At 56.1% G+C, this 16,095-nt stretch overlaps 1 protein-coding gene across 3 annotated transcripts in view; it reads right to left on the bottom strand.

Annotated features, from left to right (window-relative positions):
* Positions 1-16,095, bottom strand: part of RAPGEF1 (Rap guanine nucleotide exchange factor 1) — a 138,531-nt gene that overhangs the window by 30,885 nt on the left and 91,551 nt on the right. For 2 of the 3 annotated variants that reach the window (XM_060013915.1, XM_060013916.1), the window contains 4 exons: positions 15,730-15,853; positions 15,163-15,346; positions 13,553-14,053; positions 8,011-8,213 (listed from right to left, as the gene is read on the bottom strand). In XM_060013915.1, the coding sequence (XP_059869898.1) occupies positions 8,011-8,213; positions 13,553-14,053; positions 15,163-15,346; positions 15,730-15,853 (1,012 nt within the window). Of the gene's footprint in view, positions 1-5,494; positions 5,654-8,010; positions 8,214-13,552; positions 14,054-15,162; positions 15,347-15,729; positions 15,854-16,095 lie in introns of all 3 variants that reach the window. The other variant, XM_060013914.1, reaches the window with a different exon arrangement.

Raw genomic sequence — 16,095 nt, 5'->3', positions numbered from 1 at the left:
GGTGGGTGCTTGGCTGCCTGTGCCTCCTGCCTCAAAGCTGTGTCTAGGCTCGGAGGGGCAGTGAACTCGGGCGTCACACTTTGGGGAAGCGATGGCCACACAAGCACCCCGGCTCGTTGAGGAAGGGCGGAAAAGCACAGGGTGAACTTCCCGGAGAAGCCAAATCATATTTCAAGGGCCCAGCAGACAAGAAGTGCCTGTGAGTCTCTCGGGCCAGAGAGCCAGCAGCCAGGGCCTCCTGGGTCAGCAGAGAAGGAAAAAGAGGAAGAAAGAGGGTTCTCGGCCACAGCCTGGGATCAGTGCCTCTGATTCGTGGGAACGGAGAGCCTCTCCCGTGATGAGTCCGCTCAGGTTGTTCTGATGAAATGCTCGGAAGCAGGGAAAGACGGCCGGGATGGTGGGGTGGGGGAGAGCTGGACGCCTCCCTGTCACCGCTCCTAGTCAGGTCAGCGTCACAGAGCACCTGCGACTTGCTGCTGGGCCCTGACCCAGGTACAAAGTCCAAGAACATAAAAAGCCCAATCCCTACTCGCAGAGAAAGAGAGCCTGAGCCCTGCAGAAGAAAGAAAAACCACCCAACGCGGCAGCACTGTGCTAATTCCTCCCTTTTTACTGATGCCGGCGGGCATCTTGCACTACGTTATGCTCTTTATGTGTGTTTTCCCTTTAATCCTCCCGACAACTTCACGCCCCCAGTGACAGAGGAGGAAGCGGAGCTGGGGTGGCACGCTCAGGTCCACGCAGCAAGTAAGGACAAAGCCTGGTGGGGAAGGGACCGGGGGAGTGGGAAAGGGCCGGGACAGAGGAGAGAAGTCCAGGGGTGGGGTGGGAGGGGGGCAGGAGAAAGCGGAGGGAAGGCGGGGCCCGGGACAGGTGGGCGGCCTGGCCCTGCGGGGACGGGGTGACACTTTGGTCTGCCTGTGCTGCTTTGCGGGGAAGGAGGGCGGCCGGCTGTGGCGGCAAGGCTGGAAAGGAGGCCACGGTGGCCACACCGGGGGCGGCGATGGGGTGGAGAGAAGGACCAGCGTGGGGTGGGCAACGGGACGGGCCACAGGGCTTGGTGACTGGGTGTGCACGTGTCCCGTGAAAACGAGGCGCGTACGTGGGGCTGGGGGGACACGATGAGCTCAGTTCTCACCTGGTCAACTCAGTGGATGGGGGAACACGCACAGAAATCACCGGGACGGGGGGCCGAGGGCTTTGGCCCATCCCGCGAGGCAGGCGTGTGGCGGGGGTGGATCCCTAATCCCAGGGGGCCCAGAGTCTAGCGAGGAGACACCAGCACCTGCCCACTACGCTCCGTGGTGAGGCCCCCCAAAATGGGGCAGAGCCTGAGAGTCCACGGCTTCCGGGCACCTGAGTGGCCCCCGGGTTGCCTGGGCCGCAGCGAGCCGCAGAGGCGCCCGCAGAGACTCTCTGGCGGGCGGCATCATGGCCCTGGCTTGCCCGATGCTGATGGCACCGGGGCTGCTCTCCAGGAAAGCCCACAGAGTCGGGCAGGCCGACGGCACAACAGCCCCCAGGAGAGGTCAGCTCGGGGACACACCTGCCCGTCCCTGGGCCCCAGTGCTGCCCACAGACACGCCCTCTTCTCTCAGAGTGAGTTCTCTCTAAGCAGGGCAGGAAGCCATAAGGAGAAGGTGGCAGCAGGAAGAAACAAGAGGCAGGCACGGGAGGCAGGAACACATTTTTCCCAGCAGGAGGGCACACGCTGTGCTGTGACGTGCTGAGCGGCCGGCCCGCTCGTGACTCCGGCCCACAATCCCTTTCTCACCCGGCTCCGTCGTCTCTTCTTTCCCGCCTCCTCCCCCTTCCCCGTCTGGCCTCCAGACCTGTCAGAGTGCCCCGGTCTCCGGGATGCCTGTGACGGGAGGTCGAGGAGGGGGCCGGACAGAGCGAGTCTCCCCCGGCTGGGCCCTGAAGGACACGCGTGCTGCGGCACGAGAGCCTGTGCCCAGCCCTCAGAGAGTCACTGTCAGCAGCTCCACACATCTCCCCCCTTTAAACTGAAGTCCTCAACATGACACACCCTTGACTCTGTTACCCAAAAGATTTTTAAAAACAGATGACAGTTATTACGGGTATTTCCGAAGTTCTTCTTAAAACCTGGGTCTTCTAGTAGTTTTACTTCTCCAGAATCATTTCGGAAGCCAAGATGGTAAAGAAAGTATTTCAGCAGATTCCTAGCATCCAGATAGATCTCTTGGTGATAGTAAATATCGGTAGGCAAAGAAAGGATGTACCAGAAAATAGTTCAGGAGACGGCGGAGCTTTCTAATGTCGCCGTTGCAATACCTGGAGGGCACTGGCAACCCCAACGGTTACTGACAGACTCTCAGTAACACCTTGGTCAAAGGTAAGGTGAATATGGACCCAACCCCAAACTTTCAAGATTGGCACCACTAGGGTTCAGAATGACAGAAAACGTAAGCCAGAGGAGGGAGATGGTGAGGAAACGGCACGTGGGACTTCAGGGTGAGGGGGGGGAAGGGCTGGTGCTGGAGGGACGAGAAGCGGGTGGAGGTGGAAGGCGGGCAGCCAGCACGGGCTGGGCCGCAGTGAGAACAGGGCAGGCAGCCCAGGGGGTACAAGTGATGGAGGAGAATCCAGGGACAGGAGCAGACGCCAGCACCACGTCTGAGAGCTGTTTCTAGGAGGGCCCGCCACTCAAACCCTTACCAGTGTCACCGAGGGGCAGGCCCATTGCAAGGCCCAGCACAATCAGAACAGGAACGAGGGCGTCAGCCTCCCAGCCCGGGGGAGGCTGCGCCTAGCTCTCCACGTCATTCTGGTCTCACGGTCACTCATCGTTTCCCTGAACGCCTTCTCCTATCAAACTGGTCTTAATACCCTGGACACCACACGTCAGTCCGGCTGCGTGTCTCCTAGGATCACAGCGCGTGGCGGGAAGGACAGGGAGTCTGTGGACGGGGGGGCTAAGCAGACCCAGCTGGAGACCGCGAAGAGGAGGGTGGGCGCCAGGCAGGAACGGGAGCAGGAACGTGTCTGGCACACAAGTGGGGAAAGAGCTCAAGACTGGCCTGAGACCCGGAGGGCCGCACCCACAAGGCAGCTCGGGGAGCAGCTGGTCTGGGGTAAGGGGCAGGACACGTGGAAGGGCTGGCTACTGTCACTACCCTCCAGTCCACTCACCCAGGACCTCAGTCCTGCGTGCTTATACTTGAGACAATCTTCCTTCCAGAATGTATGCCAGGCCTTCCCGGCCTCATCTTCAGGCAGGGCCCTCGGTGTGGAACAACTTTGACTAGACTTCCCTGACCTTTATCTCCCTGAAATCCTAACTGTCCTTCACACCACCACTCAAGCGCCCCTTCCCCACGAAGCGCCGCCTGGCACTGTCCTGGCTCCACAGACCATCTGCGACTCTCACGCTGTTACTCACACTCTGCCCGGGCTGGAGTCTCTTTTATGCCCAACTTATTCTGCCTACTCAATTGCAAGGGCTTCTCAAGGATGATGGGGCCATCCTACTCGCTCTGGATCCTTCTTGCTGCCTCACCCGCACTAGGAGAGGCTCCGTGCTTATTGAATTAAACTTATCCTGGGATCCTGGGAAGAGGGAACAAGAATGCTTTTTCAGCACCTACTTCATTTTACATTGAGCAATGCAGGTGTACTGCTCTACAATTCCCTTGGCAAGGTTTTCGATCTTCCTGTTACACGGCAGAAGTAACAGGTCACTGGACCAAGAACTGTGTGCGGTGTCTTCAGATCTGGCACCTGCTGTATTCCTATGAGGCGGCCCTTGGGAATTCCATGCTGGACTGACGACACAGGCCCAGGGACATTCGGGAATAAAGGGCTGCTCTGAGAGCATGTCAAAGCCCTTCTGTCTGGGGCTCATCTTAGAACGTAGCAGAGAATATGCGAAGAATACGCTGGTATTACACTAAATCATTTCTCCGGGGTTTCAGCATTTCAAATGTCAAGTGTTGCATACATTTAGGCCATTACTAACAGCTCTTGAGGCCTGGAGGGACTTTCCTTTAAGTGAAATAAAGCACCTTTCTTAGCTCACTCCCCTCAGGCTCTTTTGTGGAGCTGCCGCTGAGAACACAACATTTCTGCTGCAAGATGCCGTAAGACTCCCCTACGTGCCAGGGCTGAAAACCATGACGTACTCATACCCAAACTTAATTAAAATGCCCTCAAATTTTCTTTAATTCCGTAGTAAACAGTCCAATGCATTGACAGTCTTCTACCCCAAACTACTCAAAAGGGATATTGTAGACACCCTTAGGAAAACTCACACTTACTTTCTGTTCACAGAGGGGGGGAAAACTGTCAAGAGCTGGGATTGTCTACAAGCCAAGTTTAGCAAGATTTGTGAAAGGAGCTTGCCAGAGGTGCGTGCTGAGGAAACAGAGGGCGTCTGTGCACCAGGGCAGGGCTGGGGGTGGGGCGAGTGGTGTTTAGCCTTTCTACAGCACGTACGGTTGGTGCCGGCTCTAAAAAGCTAGGCCCTAGCACACTGAAGGGAGGACTGCGCCCCAAGGGCCTCACAACGGGCAGGCGCAGCTTAAACCGGGCGCTGGATGGCTCCCAAATACGGAAACTGGACAAGACCACACTGGGAACCCAAGCTTGGAGAGGTCTCCAAAAGTCACCAGGTCAACCTTGTCATTCATAGAGGGAAAGGGAAGTGCAAGCAGGTTAAGCCACTTGCCCAAGCTCTCCTGTACAGAATCAGAGCAGAGCCAAGACCAGAGTCCAGACCTCTAAGAGAAAGCGCAATAGTAATAAACTTTCTAGGCTTACTGTGTGCCTGGAAGTCTCCTGTGATTTTACTTAATCCTCCCATTCACGAACTGCTGTAAGAGGCAAGGAAAAGTACAATCCCAAGGGACAGAAATTGAGGCCTGGGGAGGATAAACCGATTTTAAGTGGAGCCCAAATGTGCCCCCTTGCCAAGTTCTTTCCCCTGACATCCGGAGTTTCATTGGAACAGATTAATTGCGTCAGCACAGCCACACTACTAAGCTGTGTCCTAGGCAATGACAAACAGTTACTGTTGCTTTAAGCCACAAAGTTTTGGGGTGGTATGTTACGTAGCAAGAGTTAGCAAAAGCTAACTGATACAGCTCTCAAACTCAAACTCCGTCATGCTGGGTATAACCTGCTCTCTGGGGCTTTGCTTCCTACGTGAGGACTATTCCTTTTTAAACACAGAACACTACAGGGCTGACCCAAGGCCCAGTGTGAGAATGGAATAAAAAGGCCAAGACATCCCTGCCAGTTTATGCCTGGGTGATGACGTTCCAAGCGTGGCCGCTAATGATCCCCGCCCCACCGGCTCACACAGTCCTTTGGGCCACAGCCAGCCAACCACGCATACCCTTTCCCATCTAGTGCAGGGGCCTGCGGAGAGACAGAGCCGGCGATGGGCAGCAGCACACACGTCGGGAGGCAGGAGCGACAAGGGAAAGATCTCGCTCACCAGTTTCCCAGTAGCGAGCAGCAGGGAGCGACTCACCGAGGGCACAGGTAAGTTGCCGTGCCGGCTGAGAAAGGAGTTAGAGACGGACACACTGATGCCCTGAGTGGCACTGCCGTCCTCGGGAGTGAAGGCCACTTTAGTTTGCTGGACACAGTAGGAGACAGAGGAGAAGGAAGAAGCAGCATAGGAGGCCTGCTGGACAGAGGAAGGAGAGAGAAGACAGGGAAGGAGGGAGAAAAGCAGAGAACAGTCAGGCATGTACACATAAAGGCTAAACAGGCTGCTACCCGACTCTGCTGGGACATTCTGGAGAGGGATGGCTTCCCGGCCCAGCTCAGGGGTTAAGGATGCCTGCCAAAGGTGACCTGGGTGAGTGGGCGCCCTCTTCACTTCTGGGTCCGCTGGAAGTGGCGGTAAGGTGGGAGGAGCCACACAGACTCCTCTGGGTGAGTCCCTGCTCTTCCGCTTATTTCGGGCCCCAGACCCCCCTCTGTGGGGTGGCTGTGCTCCGGCAGAGTGCAGAGGGGGAGCCAGGCTGCCTGGGTTTAATCTGAGCCCCGCCATTCATGACCTGCCTGGCCCTGGGCATTACTCAAAGCTCTCTGTGCCCCAGGTTGTCATCTGTAGGATGTGGGGAACACGGTGCTGGGCGGTATGCACGGAAAGCACTTAGAACCAGCCTCCCTCGGCGCACGCGGGCCAGCAGGTGTAACCAGCACTCTCACTTCTGTCTGGAAAAATGGGGTCACACTTCTTGCGTCTGCCCTGGAGAAGGGATGCCAAGCAGCCGGCACAGGCCATGGCACAAGTGTGCCCAGGCTTCAGTCAGAGCTGGGCGCGGCTCCCAAATCTTCCACTTCTGGCAGTGGGCTTTGAGTCAGTCTCGCCAGCTCTCTCAGCCTCAGTTTACTTAAAATGGGGGTGCCGGGGGCCGTGGGGAGAATCGTGCTACACCATACGAAAGCCCCGGTGCTCACTCAGGGCGGAGGCCCACCTCCCGGGCCCCCGGCAGGCCTCTCCCCAGAGCTGCCCTCACCGCCGCCCTGCCACAGGTGAGGCCGTCTGACAGCTCTCTCACGCGGGCTGGGACTCGCGTGCGCTCCTTAGGGATCTCTCCCCAGTGCTCTGACGCCTATGGGCTACACGGTACAGAGAAGATGCCCAAGGCCGGCCGACAGGCACGCGTGCACTCCGGCAGGAGGGGATGAGAGAACTTCACATTTCAACCTAACTGGCCCAGCTGTCCAACAAACATTTTAGGTCAGAGGTCCCGGGGGCAGGCATTTATATTTCTGTGGTGACAATTTCTTCTTGAAATCCTAGAATCAATTTTCAATTTCTGTTCCTATTCGGGCATGTTCAGGTGTCTGTGGGGTGAGCAGGACAGGTGAAAAACTAAGACCCTGAGCACAACTGCTGAAACACAGCTAGCTAGTGGCAGAGCTGCGACCCACGACTCCCAGCCCGAGCCTGGCCTTTCCTCTACTAGACCAGGCTGTCCCCCAAGAGGCTGGCTGTGGCTCTGCGGGGCCAGCCCCAGAGCCCGCTGAGTGTAGGCAGGCTCGGGGATGCCTGGGGCCAGGCATGCTCGAGGCCCGATCACAGCACTGCTGAGGCCCAGACAGTTTCGAGGAGTCACCCAGGGACCTTTGTCGTCCGGTCGGCAGCTGCCTCCCAGAAAAGTCGGGGCAGTACCTCACGTCCTCTCGCAATGGATAAAAGGCGGCCTGGCCAGCCACGCTGGGCCCCTCGCTGGTTAAATCACTACCAGATTGACCAGCGTAAGAGCAAGACAGCACATGCAGCTCTGATAAAGTCGGGTCTCCTCTCCTGGAGAACACGGCTGGATGGGACATTTGGATTCCACACCCTGACCAGAGCCCACTCAGTTAGTAAACTGGTGGCAAAGAGAAAAGGGTTGAGAGGCGCACCCGCCGTGCCCCTCGTCTGGTCCCAGAGCTTCACAGCCTGCCCACGGCTGGACAGCCTGCCTCTGTGCCACCTACACGGAGTCCTTACACAGGAGGGGTTTTTGAAGGACGAACGGTGCGCCATGCCTGAAACACAGAGCGGCTCTGTGCAAAGTCACCCTGCTTCAATAGAGCTGGTTCTCACCGGGCCATCCCCGGCCAGGGCGGGGTGTTAAACCACTGGGCAGAGTGAGGCCCATTATGTAAATCAAGTCCACAGATGGCCCTACACAGACCGTGCCCTGTGCTCTGATTGAGTCCCTCCTTTCTGGGAGGTCTATATTGGAGCCAAAGAAGAGAGAAAAAGGACCGTCAACAGAGAAAGCAAACATTCTGAGTACAAGCCAGCCCCAGCTGCAGGGGCTGCTCTGGAAAAGAAAGGTGCCACCCCCCAGGGTGGGGAGATGGTGCAGCAGGAGACAGGCCGCAGCGAGGGCACGAGAGCACGGCCCAGAGCCCTGGCTCGGAAGGAGAGGTGCCGAAACCTGCCCCAGGACCATCCCAGTTCCTAGAGACTCGTCAGGATGAGAGACTGGTTGCTGGGGGTGGAACAGCGAGGGGCACCCGGGAGGGGCCGCTTACCAGCTGCCGCTGCTTGGGGGGCAGGGCGGGGGGCGGGGCGAGCTCCTGCGGGGCATCCCCGGCGCTGAAAGAGTCGCTGAAGCCATACACCTCCATGAGGAGCTTGTTCTTCTGCTGGTAGATGTGCTCCTTCTGCGGCGTCCGGTAGAACATGGCGGGCTGCGGCTCCGAGTAGTCCTCGAGCAGCTGCATGTAGGCCAGCACTGCGGACACAGGGGGGCACTGGGCTGGAGACCGCCGTGCACAGATCCCCACCCTACCCTCTCACAGCGGCCAGGGTGAGGGCCCGGAGAGCCCACTCTGTACGACACTACCACGCGGACACCCGTGTCAAGGCGATGTGAACCCTGACTCGGCGACCATGGCGTGTCACGGGGGGTCACGGTGGAGGTGGTGACGGGGGGCGGGGGTGGTGGTGGGGAGCCGTGTGTGCGGGGAGGGAGGGCAAGGATCTATGGGAACTCCCTGTACTTTCCGCTCAACGTCCCTGGGAACCTAGAACCGCTCTAGGGAATAGAGTCTGTTTTTAGAAAGGCGTAGGGGGCACTCCACTCCGTGCTGAGAAGCCCTCGGGGCTTTCCAGCCTCCCCAGGGCCGTGGTTGTGGGCCGTGCGCAGGGCTCAGGGCACAGCGGGTGCCCAGTGCACGCTGCCCGCTCCTCTGGCTCTCTCAGTTCCCGGACCATGCTCGGGGCTTTCCACAGCGCTGTTCCAGTTGCTCTTCCCGCAACCCTGCTGCTACGCTGCCAGGCCCGACTCTCTCCCTCCTTTGGGACTCGGGCTCAGGTTCCCTGACTTCCGTGGAGGCCTCTCACCGCCGGCTCTGCCCCAGCAGCCCCTCCTCAGCCCCGCGTTCCCTTCCGTCGGAGGCCTTCCCACTGCGCATCACGAGCTAGCTGGGCTTTTCTCCTTCGTCTGATTTTTCTGAGCACCTACTATGTGTTGGGCCCTGACCCAGGTGCTGGGACTACACAGGGGCCAGCAAAGCGAATCCTTCGCCTACGTGGTGCTCACACCCTCCCCAGGGAGACAGAAAACAGGCCGAGGTGCGGTATGCGTGTCCCATGGAGGACAGTGAAATGGGGTGGCGATGGGGGTGCTTCTCTAGAATAAGGGTGAGGACGGGTGGAAGAGGCTTCCCGGCCAGGCAGAGGTCTACAGCCAGGACGAGGGTCCGGTTGGCAGAGCACAGCTGGTGAGGGGAGAGGGATGACCCAGGAGGTTGCATGGGGCTGTGTGAACGGGGTAAGGAAGTGGGCTTGATGCTGAGTTGGCGGGAACCCACAGAAGCCCCCCACCCCCACCCCGGGTGTGCCCGGAGCTGCTTCGTCTTGGGAAGACGGTTCTGGGCGGCTGTCTTGCTCAGGTGAAAGGCCGCGGTGGAGGTGGGGGTGGGGGTGAGTGGTTTGGTTCAGGAAGAATCTCCGAAGCAGGTGCAACAGGACTTACTGCCTCTCACTCAAGAGCTGAAGCTGCAGGAGGGCAGGGACCTTGTCTGTCCTGTCCGCTGCTGTATCAGCGGTGCCTAACACATAGCAGGCGTCCACACATATTTACAGAATGAACGAATGAAGAGAACGCACGTCCCCCCCGCATCTGTCCCTGCTCAGTGACTTGCTGAACCAGGCTGCAGCCCCGGGGGCGGGTCTTGCAGAGCACCCGCTGGGTAGGCGAGAAATAAGTCACTAAGCTCAGTTCTCCCCCTCCAAGCCCAGAGGTTCTATGGAACATCCTCTGTACAGAGGGACGAACAGTGAGAAAAGAAGTGCTCACATTGAAACATAAGGATCCTCCTCTCTACAAGCCCTTTAAGAAGCCCTAGCCCCGGTGCTCTGTGACCACCTAGAGGGGTGGGATAGGGAGGGTGGGAGGGAGACGCGAGGAGGAGGGGATATGGGGATACATGCATAGCTGATTCACTTTGTTATAAAGCAGAAATTAACACACCATTGTAAAGCAAGTATACTCCAATAAAGATGCTAAAAAAAAAAAAGCAGCCCTAGCCCTTGCCACTGCGGCCATCTGTCGCGGAGCCGCGGCCTCACGGTGCAGCTGCCTGCACCTGCGGGGCCCGCACAGCGGGCAGGCTCCCTCACCGGCACTGTGGCGCCACCGACGGAGCCTTTGGCCGCAGGCAGCGGCTCCGCGGCAGGTGTGAAGCCCTCAGCCCTCCCGTGAGGGCATCAGCGTATACTTTATTTCTGACTTTTGGAGGCTAGTGATCCAAGCCCATCTTCTGAGCCAGGCCTTTCTGAAGACTCCAGAGGGTTCTGGGAGAAGTGACAGTCTGGACCTGACAGAGCCGTCATCTGGTGTCCGTAGCTGTGAGGCTGGACTGGAGCAGAAGCCCTTTCTCCAACCCCAGTCTACCTCTGTGGATGGGATCTCGCACTTTCCACTCCCTGTCGCAAAGTCGAGGTCAAGGCAGGCCGGAACTGCTCCGCCCTTCCCCTTCTCTAGGTAGCGGAGGAAGCTCCTGGGTGTTAGGGCATCCTCTATACAGACGCGTGTTTGGAGGGAAAGGCACCGTTGCGCCCCTCAATACCTGCGTCAGAAATAAGTACTAACTTATTTACAGAGTTACCGCGCACGAACTAAGAGGGAGGTGAAGGGATGCGGGCACCTGCTAGGTGAAGCCAAAGTTCAGACACTAAGACACCATGGCAAGAACAAGTTTGCAGGGCTTAACTTCGTATTTTCAAATAACCAGAAAGTTGGGCTTAACTGGAGACCTAAACCAGTCAGAAATGAAAGGACAGAGATACTTTGCTGGGGAAGGCAGCTGTGAAGGTAGGGAGATGGTCTTTTTCTTCTCTGTACCTCAATGGGGGTCAAGGTAAACAGGAAATGCCTTTCTCCAAATACGTCTTTCTAGCACCCTTCACTGAAAGAGGGGTTCAAAGTTACCTTCTTTATTTAAAGGAATCAGTAAGAACATCTCAGCTCCAGAAAGCACAGAGTGGAGCTTGGCTGTAAAAGGTGGTTTCCCCCATAAAACCAGTGCTTCTCAAAGAGAAGCGCAGCTTGCAGTCCCCCTGGAACCCCACATCGCCTTTTCGCTAACACTGCACAAGCAATACCACTGGGTTCCAGGGCAAGATGCAAACCATGAAGATGACCCCAAATGCCCACGAATTTCTCCCTAAGGAGCCTGAATGCAACCGCCTCTGCCTGACCCAAACCGAAAGCTTCAGCAAGGCTGCGATCTTTTCAGGAGCGCCATGAACTCCTTGATGCTGAGGTCCTTGTAGAGAGCTGCTAACCAAGCACAGAGAAGCAGCAGCGATGGTCGCCACCTTCTAGAATCAAGGAGGACCAGTCCACTTCAAAGGTAGCCCAGCACAAGGGCCCAGAGACTACAGCCGCCGGCATCACTGGGAAGGCCCAGTGGGCACCTGGGGCTATGGGCAGACAGCGATGAGGAAGCTTGTCTGGCACAAGGGGCTCCCAGGGCCGGGGACCCTCGGAGCAACCCACAGGACGGGGATGCTCTCTGACGCTGAGGCTGCGCGTGCACAAGCTCTGTCCAGCGCTAGCCAAGTATAAAGGTGATGATTACCTCCTCCTTTCCTTCAGAGCAACTCTGTGAGGAGTTTTCTGCGGGGCTGCAGATTGGAACTCTTCAAGGGTCCTCTCGGGAAGTGAAGAGCAGACTTGAGACTAGGACTAAGCCTCAGGGAGCCTCAAGTCAGGGGTCCTTTCACAGGGCACCGAGGAGACCACCAGCTGCGCAGGGGTTCCTACTGTAAGCGGGCACAGGGCTCAGGGAAGTGGGGGGAGGCCTTCCTCCTCAGCCTGGGAGGCAGTGAGCTGAGCTAGGAAAACACTGCTCAGAAACCCACATCTGCCACCCACTTCCTTGCTGATCTGATCTTGGGCAGAGGCTCAGTTCCTTTGAGCTCCAGTTTCTTCAGCTATAAAAAGGGGGCTAATGACATCCGGCCAGCCAGGAGGTTGGTAAGGACGAATACGACAGAGTATGTCAGAGTATGTCAAGGGTGCCACACCGGAAGCGCTCAGTAGATTTTAAAGGTTTGCAGGCACAAGAGCTACAGACATTTACAGATGACATAGAGCCTAGAAATGGATGCCTAAATTAATAGGAAATATTTTCAGCCACAGGAGACTTGAGGCTATTCAAAAGGCAACAACGGACGCCTCCCCCTTTCCTTTTCTTCTCTGCCTGAAGCCGGCTGCCCACACCTGGTCTAAGAGCTCAGAGGGCGAGGCTCCTGGCTCCCCAGCCAGGCGGCACCACAAGTCTGCTGTGGTTTGCACAGATGCAAGCCTGTTCTTGGTCTGGGTCCAGAAGATTCCTAGGAAAGGACAGGCAAGGGTGCGAGCCCTCAAGGGCACGCTGCTCAGTCAGGCCAGGTGGGTGGAGGGGAGAGGCAATGGCTCTTTAGACACCTGTGCGTGTAGACAGGCGCAGAAGGAGACGTTCCTGGCGTTGCCGCCTGCAGCTCCCTCTGCTAGCGGCCTGGTTTCTAGTGAGTGAACTTACGTGACAGACGGGAACATCATCATTAGCCCTACAGAGCCAGCTCTCCCTCCAGCTGGGGGACCATACCACCGAGGCCATTATACAAGCTGGGCGACACCCAGTGCGGTAACTAAGGCCAGGTCTCCCCTTCTGAGAATGGGCCGCTCTCGGCAGGGCCAGTCAGACGCTCTCACTTGGGAATTTGGAATGGATACTCAACTTCCAGGTCACAGAAGTCATCTGCCGGATGTTTCCACTGAGGCCAGGGAATCCTGGGGCTGTGGGCTGATGCGGCCACACACATATTGAAACACTGACAGCCAGTCTGCCCAAGGAAGATGAGGCAGAGCCGTGCCGGTGACGTGGGGAGAGGGCGGGGCAGAGAGACAGGCAACACAGAGCAGTCGGGGAGCCAGCAGAAAAGCAAATCCCTGCAGAACTCTACTTAGGACCTTGGAAAATATTCAAAATACAAAAATCCGAAATTTCAGCTCTACCCCTGGGCCCTAATAACATCATATATCAGATCATCTGGTCCAAGAAGTGTCCTCAGCAACTCCAACCAAGCAAATCTCAGATTCCAAGTGGTGACGTGACATTTCAGCGTCTGCAAACAGAACACAGAGCGGTACCAGGGTTCTCTCTAAACAGCCCCCTGCATTTCAGGGAGCCTTAGAAAACCCCCGTGGGTGCGATCAGGGCTATTTTAATTCAAATGTCTGTTCTGCTTTACCCAGAAGCAATGCCGTGATATTTGTTTCTCTCTGTCACCACGTGTTCGGGCCAGAAGGTCAACTGACCGCCATCTACAAGAGGCCAAATACTTTGTGGAGACCAGACCTGAGGTTCTGTCGAGACCAAAAGGAGATGTCAGCTTATCAGGCTTTAAAAATGATCCCCAGTACTGACAACGCAAGGCTCCTGTAAGTGTCCACATACCTGTGGTTCTACCTTTTATGAAATTACGAGGCCACTGGTTTGATTCTGATCTAATGTTTCAATAAAACACCATTTTAGGTTACAAAAGGTGCTTCCCGACAATAGCTCAACAAAAGCTTACTGTGTTTGTTTTTCTTCTCTGGTAGAGGAGGAGGTTTTTCTGGGTCACCCGTTGATTCAGGAACAGTGAAATCACCCACAAATTCAACAGAGGCTGAGGAACCTCCTTGCTGAAAGGGAAGAATAGCAGCAAAGGGCGTGAAGGGGACGGACTGGACCGAGGCTGGGTTCTGCAGGTCCTCCTCGGAGATGTTGTCGTACTGCGAGGGATGCCGCTCGTAGGACGCCCTGCAGCCAGAGCTGTCCCCCGTCTGGGAGGCCGCGCTCCTGCGCTTCTTCTCGGGAAGAGCAGGCGGCACATCCATCTGCTGCCCTGGGGCCGAGGGCCCCTCTGGCTGGGGACAGCTGCCCTGAGGCAACTGGAAAGGATGGCCGAGAAACGGAGACCCAGACTCCCCCAAGGACTCTGGCAACGGGCTGAGGTTACAGGCCACTTGCTGAGGTATCTGGTCTGCGTTAGAGAGGTCTTGCTGGAGGAATTCGTAGTCAGGGTCGTAATGATCTGCGTTCACAACAGGAGAAACATACTGTGAGCCACCAGCCCCCACAGAAAGAAAAGCTCCCACGCTTCTTCCCTGACCCAGCGCTGCTCATTAGAGTGACCAAAACACATCTCCCATCTCATCCGCAAAGACTCTCACTTTACTTTATATTTTTCATTTTTCTCCTGCTTATAAAAGTAAAACCAGATGGGAATTTGACTGTTTGCTATCCAATTCTTTGTACTTTCCTGGATTTTTAAAAGTTTCTTACTTAAAAAAAGAAAAATGCATGACCACTGTAGAAAAGGTGGCCAAAAAACCCTATTGAGAAAATAAAAATCACCCACAATCCCATAATCTAACTATAATCTCTGCTTACCACTGGATATATTTCCTTAAAAGTCTTTTTTCCCTTGGATTTTTTTTCCTTTTTAAACTCTGAGAAAACACTATATAAGTGGTCTTGGATTTTGTCCGCTGATCACTATATCATAATTGGTTTTTAATACAGCTATGTATTATTCCACCAAATGGATGTATCATAAGTCTCCTGATTTCCTATCACTGAGTAGTAGATTCTTTCCAGTTTATCATCATTACTCTTAATAATGCTGGGATTAATGTCTCTGGACAGAAATCTCGCCATAAATCTCTGATTATGTTCTTAAGATAAACTCTCAGAAGTGAAGTATCTAGTTCGCGGGACATGGACAGCTCAGTGCTCTGTAGGCCTCCTGCCAAACTGCACGCCAGACCCTCACTGGGCCCCACCGCCCGAGGCCAGCTCCCTTGCCTTCGCCCTCCGTCAGAAGTGGGCAGGAGCTCTGAGCACAGAGGGCTCTGAATTCTGGCAAAGGGAGTCAAATGACACACTGACAGACTAACTGAAGTAACAGCTACCACTTCAGTATCTCCCATGGGGTTTCACACTGCTACTCCATTTAAACTTTCAACCCCCTTCAGAGGCAGACACTGGTATCCTCATTTTGCAGATGAGGAAACTGAGGCTCGGATTTTGAGTGACTTGGCCAAGGTCAACAGAGCCAATGACTGGCATCACTGTCTGAGCCCAAAACAGCCCCGGAGAGACGATGAGCCAGCAGTGGTGGCCGCGACGCCGGCAGCTCACCTAGAGTCTCACAGCTTGTGTTCCGGGAGCACCGCCCGCTGTCCCTGTCCAGAGACGACAGCTGCTCGTCCGACTTGCTGAGCTTGCCTATGCTGCTGCAGGGGGACAGGCGGGGCGACTCGCCGCCATATGAGTGGCTGCCGCCCGACAGTCGTCTCTGTGCGTAACAGTCCACGTCAAAATCCTCCCGGCAAAAACGAAAACAAACCAAGTCACTCCTGGGAAATGGTGGCAGAGACCAGGGGAGGGAGCCGGTACGTTTACTCGGAGAAGGAGATACCGGCAGGCTCAGCAACCTGCTGGAAAGGCCCGTCTTTGCTGTAGGCTGTGAACGCCACTTCTGCGCCTCCTGAGAAAGAGGGCCTGTGCCAGCGCTCAGAGCTCAGTGCGAGGGAGGCCCTGGGGCCCGTCTCGGCCTCCCCACCCCGTGAGGGAACTTCCACCCCAGTGCGGAGAGCTCCTCCTGACCAACGCCAGGGACTGAAGACCACTGGGTTTCTCTCAGCTTCAGGAACCAAATCCCCAGACCTGAAGCCTTCCTCTGCCTTTCTAGATGGAGCTAATTACCTGCCTATTAATTCCAACAGGCAAACTGGAGCCACTGGTGGCTCGACTCATGGGGGCCACGACGGCCACTCGGGTAGGGGATGGAGCCGACTGTCTCTTCTTCGGTGGCAATGCTGGTGGAGGACTGAAACAGAGCAAGGAACCCTATCAAACCAGACACCCCACAAAATGCTTTAAACAGATACTGGGGTATGGGAGGTGGGTTCTTTCATTATCAGACACTTCACACCTGCTTTTCACACTTTCAACTCCCATCCCATCAGTGCCAAAAAACTAGTATCCAAAGTTCTTGCTTTTCTTTTCGTAACAAATGGTACCAGTTTTTGCTTGGTTAAGGCTAAAAGGCAAGCGGTTGGGAGTTCTCAG

Source organism: Delphinus delphis, chromosome 6, assembly GCF_949987515.2.
Source record: "Delphinus delphis chromosome 6, mDelDel1.2, whole genome shotgun sequence".
Lineage (NCBI taxonomy): Eukaryota > Metazoa > Chordata > Mammalia > Artiodactyla > Delphinidae > Delphinus > Delphinus delphis.
This window is presented reverse-complemented; position numbering and strand designations above follow the sequence as displayed.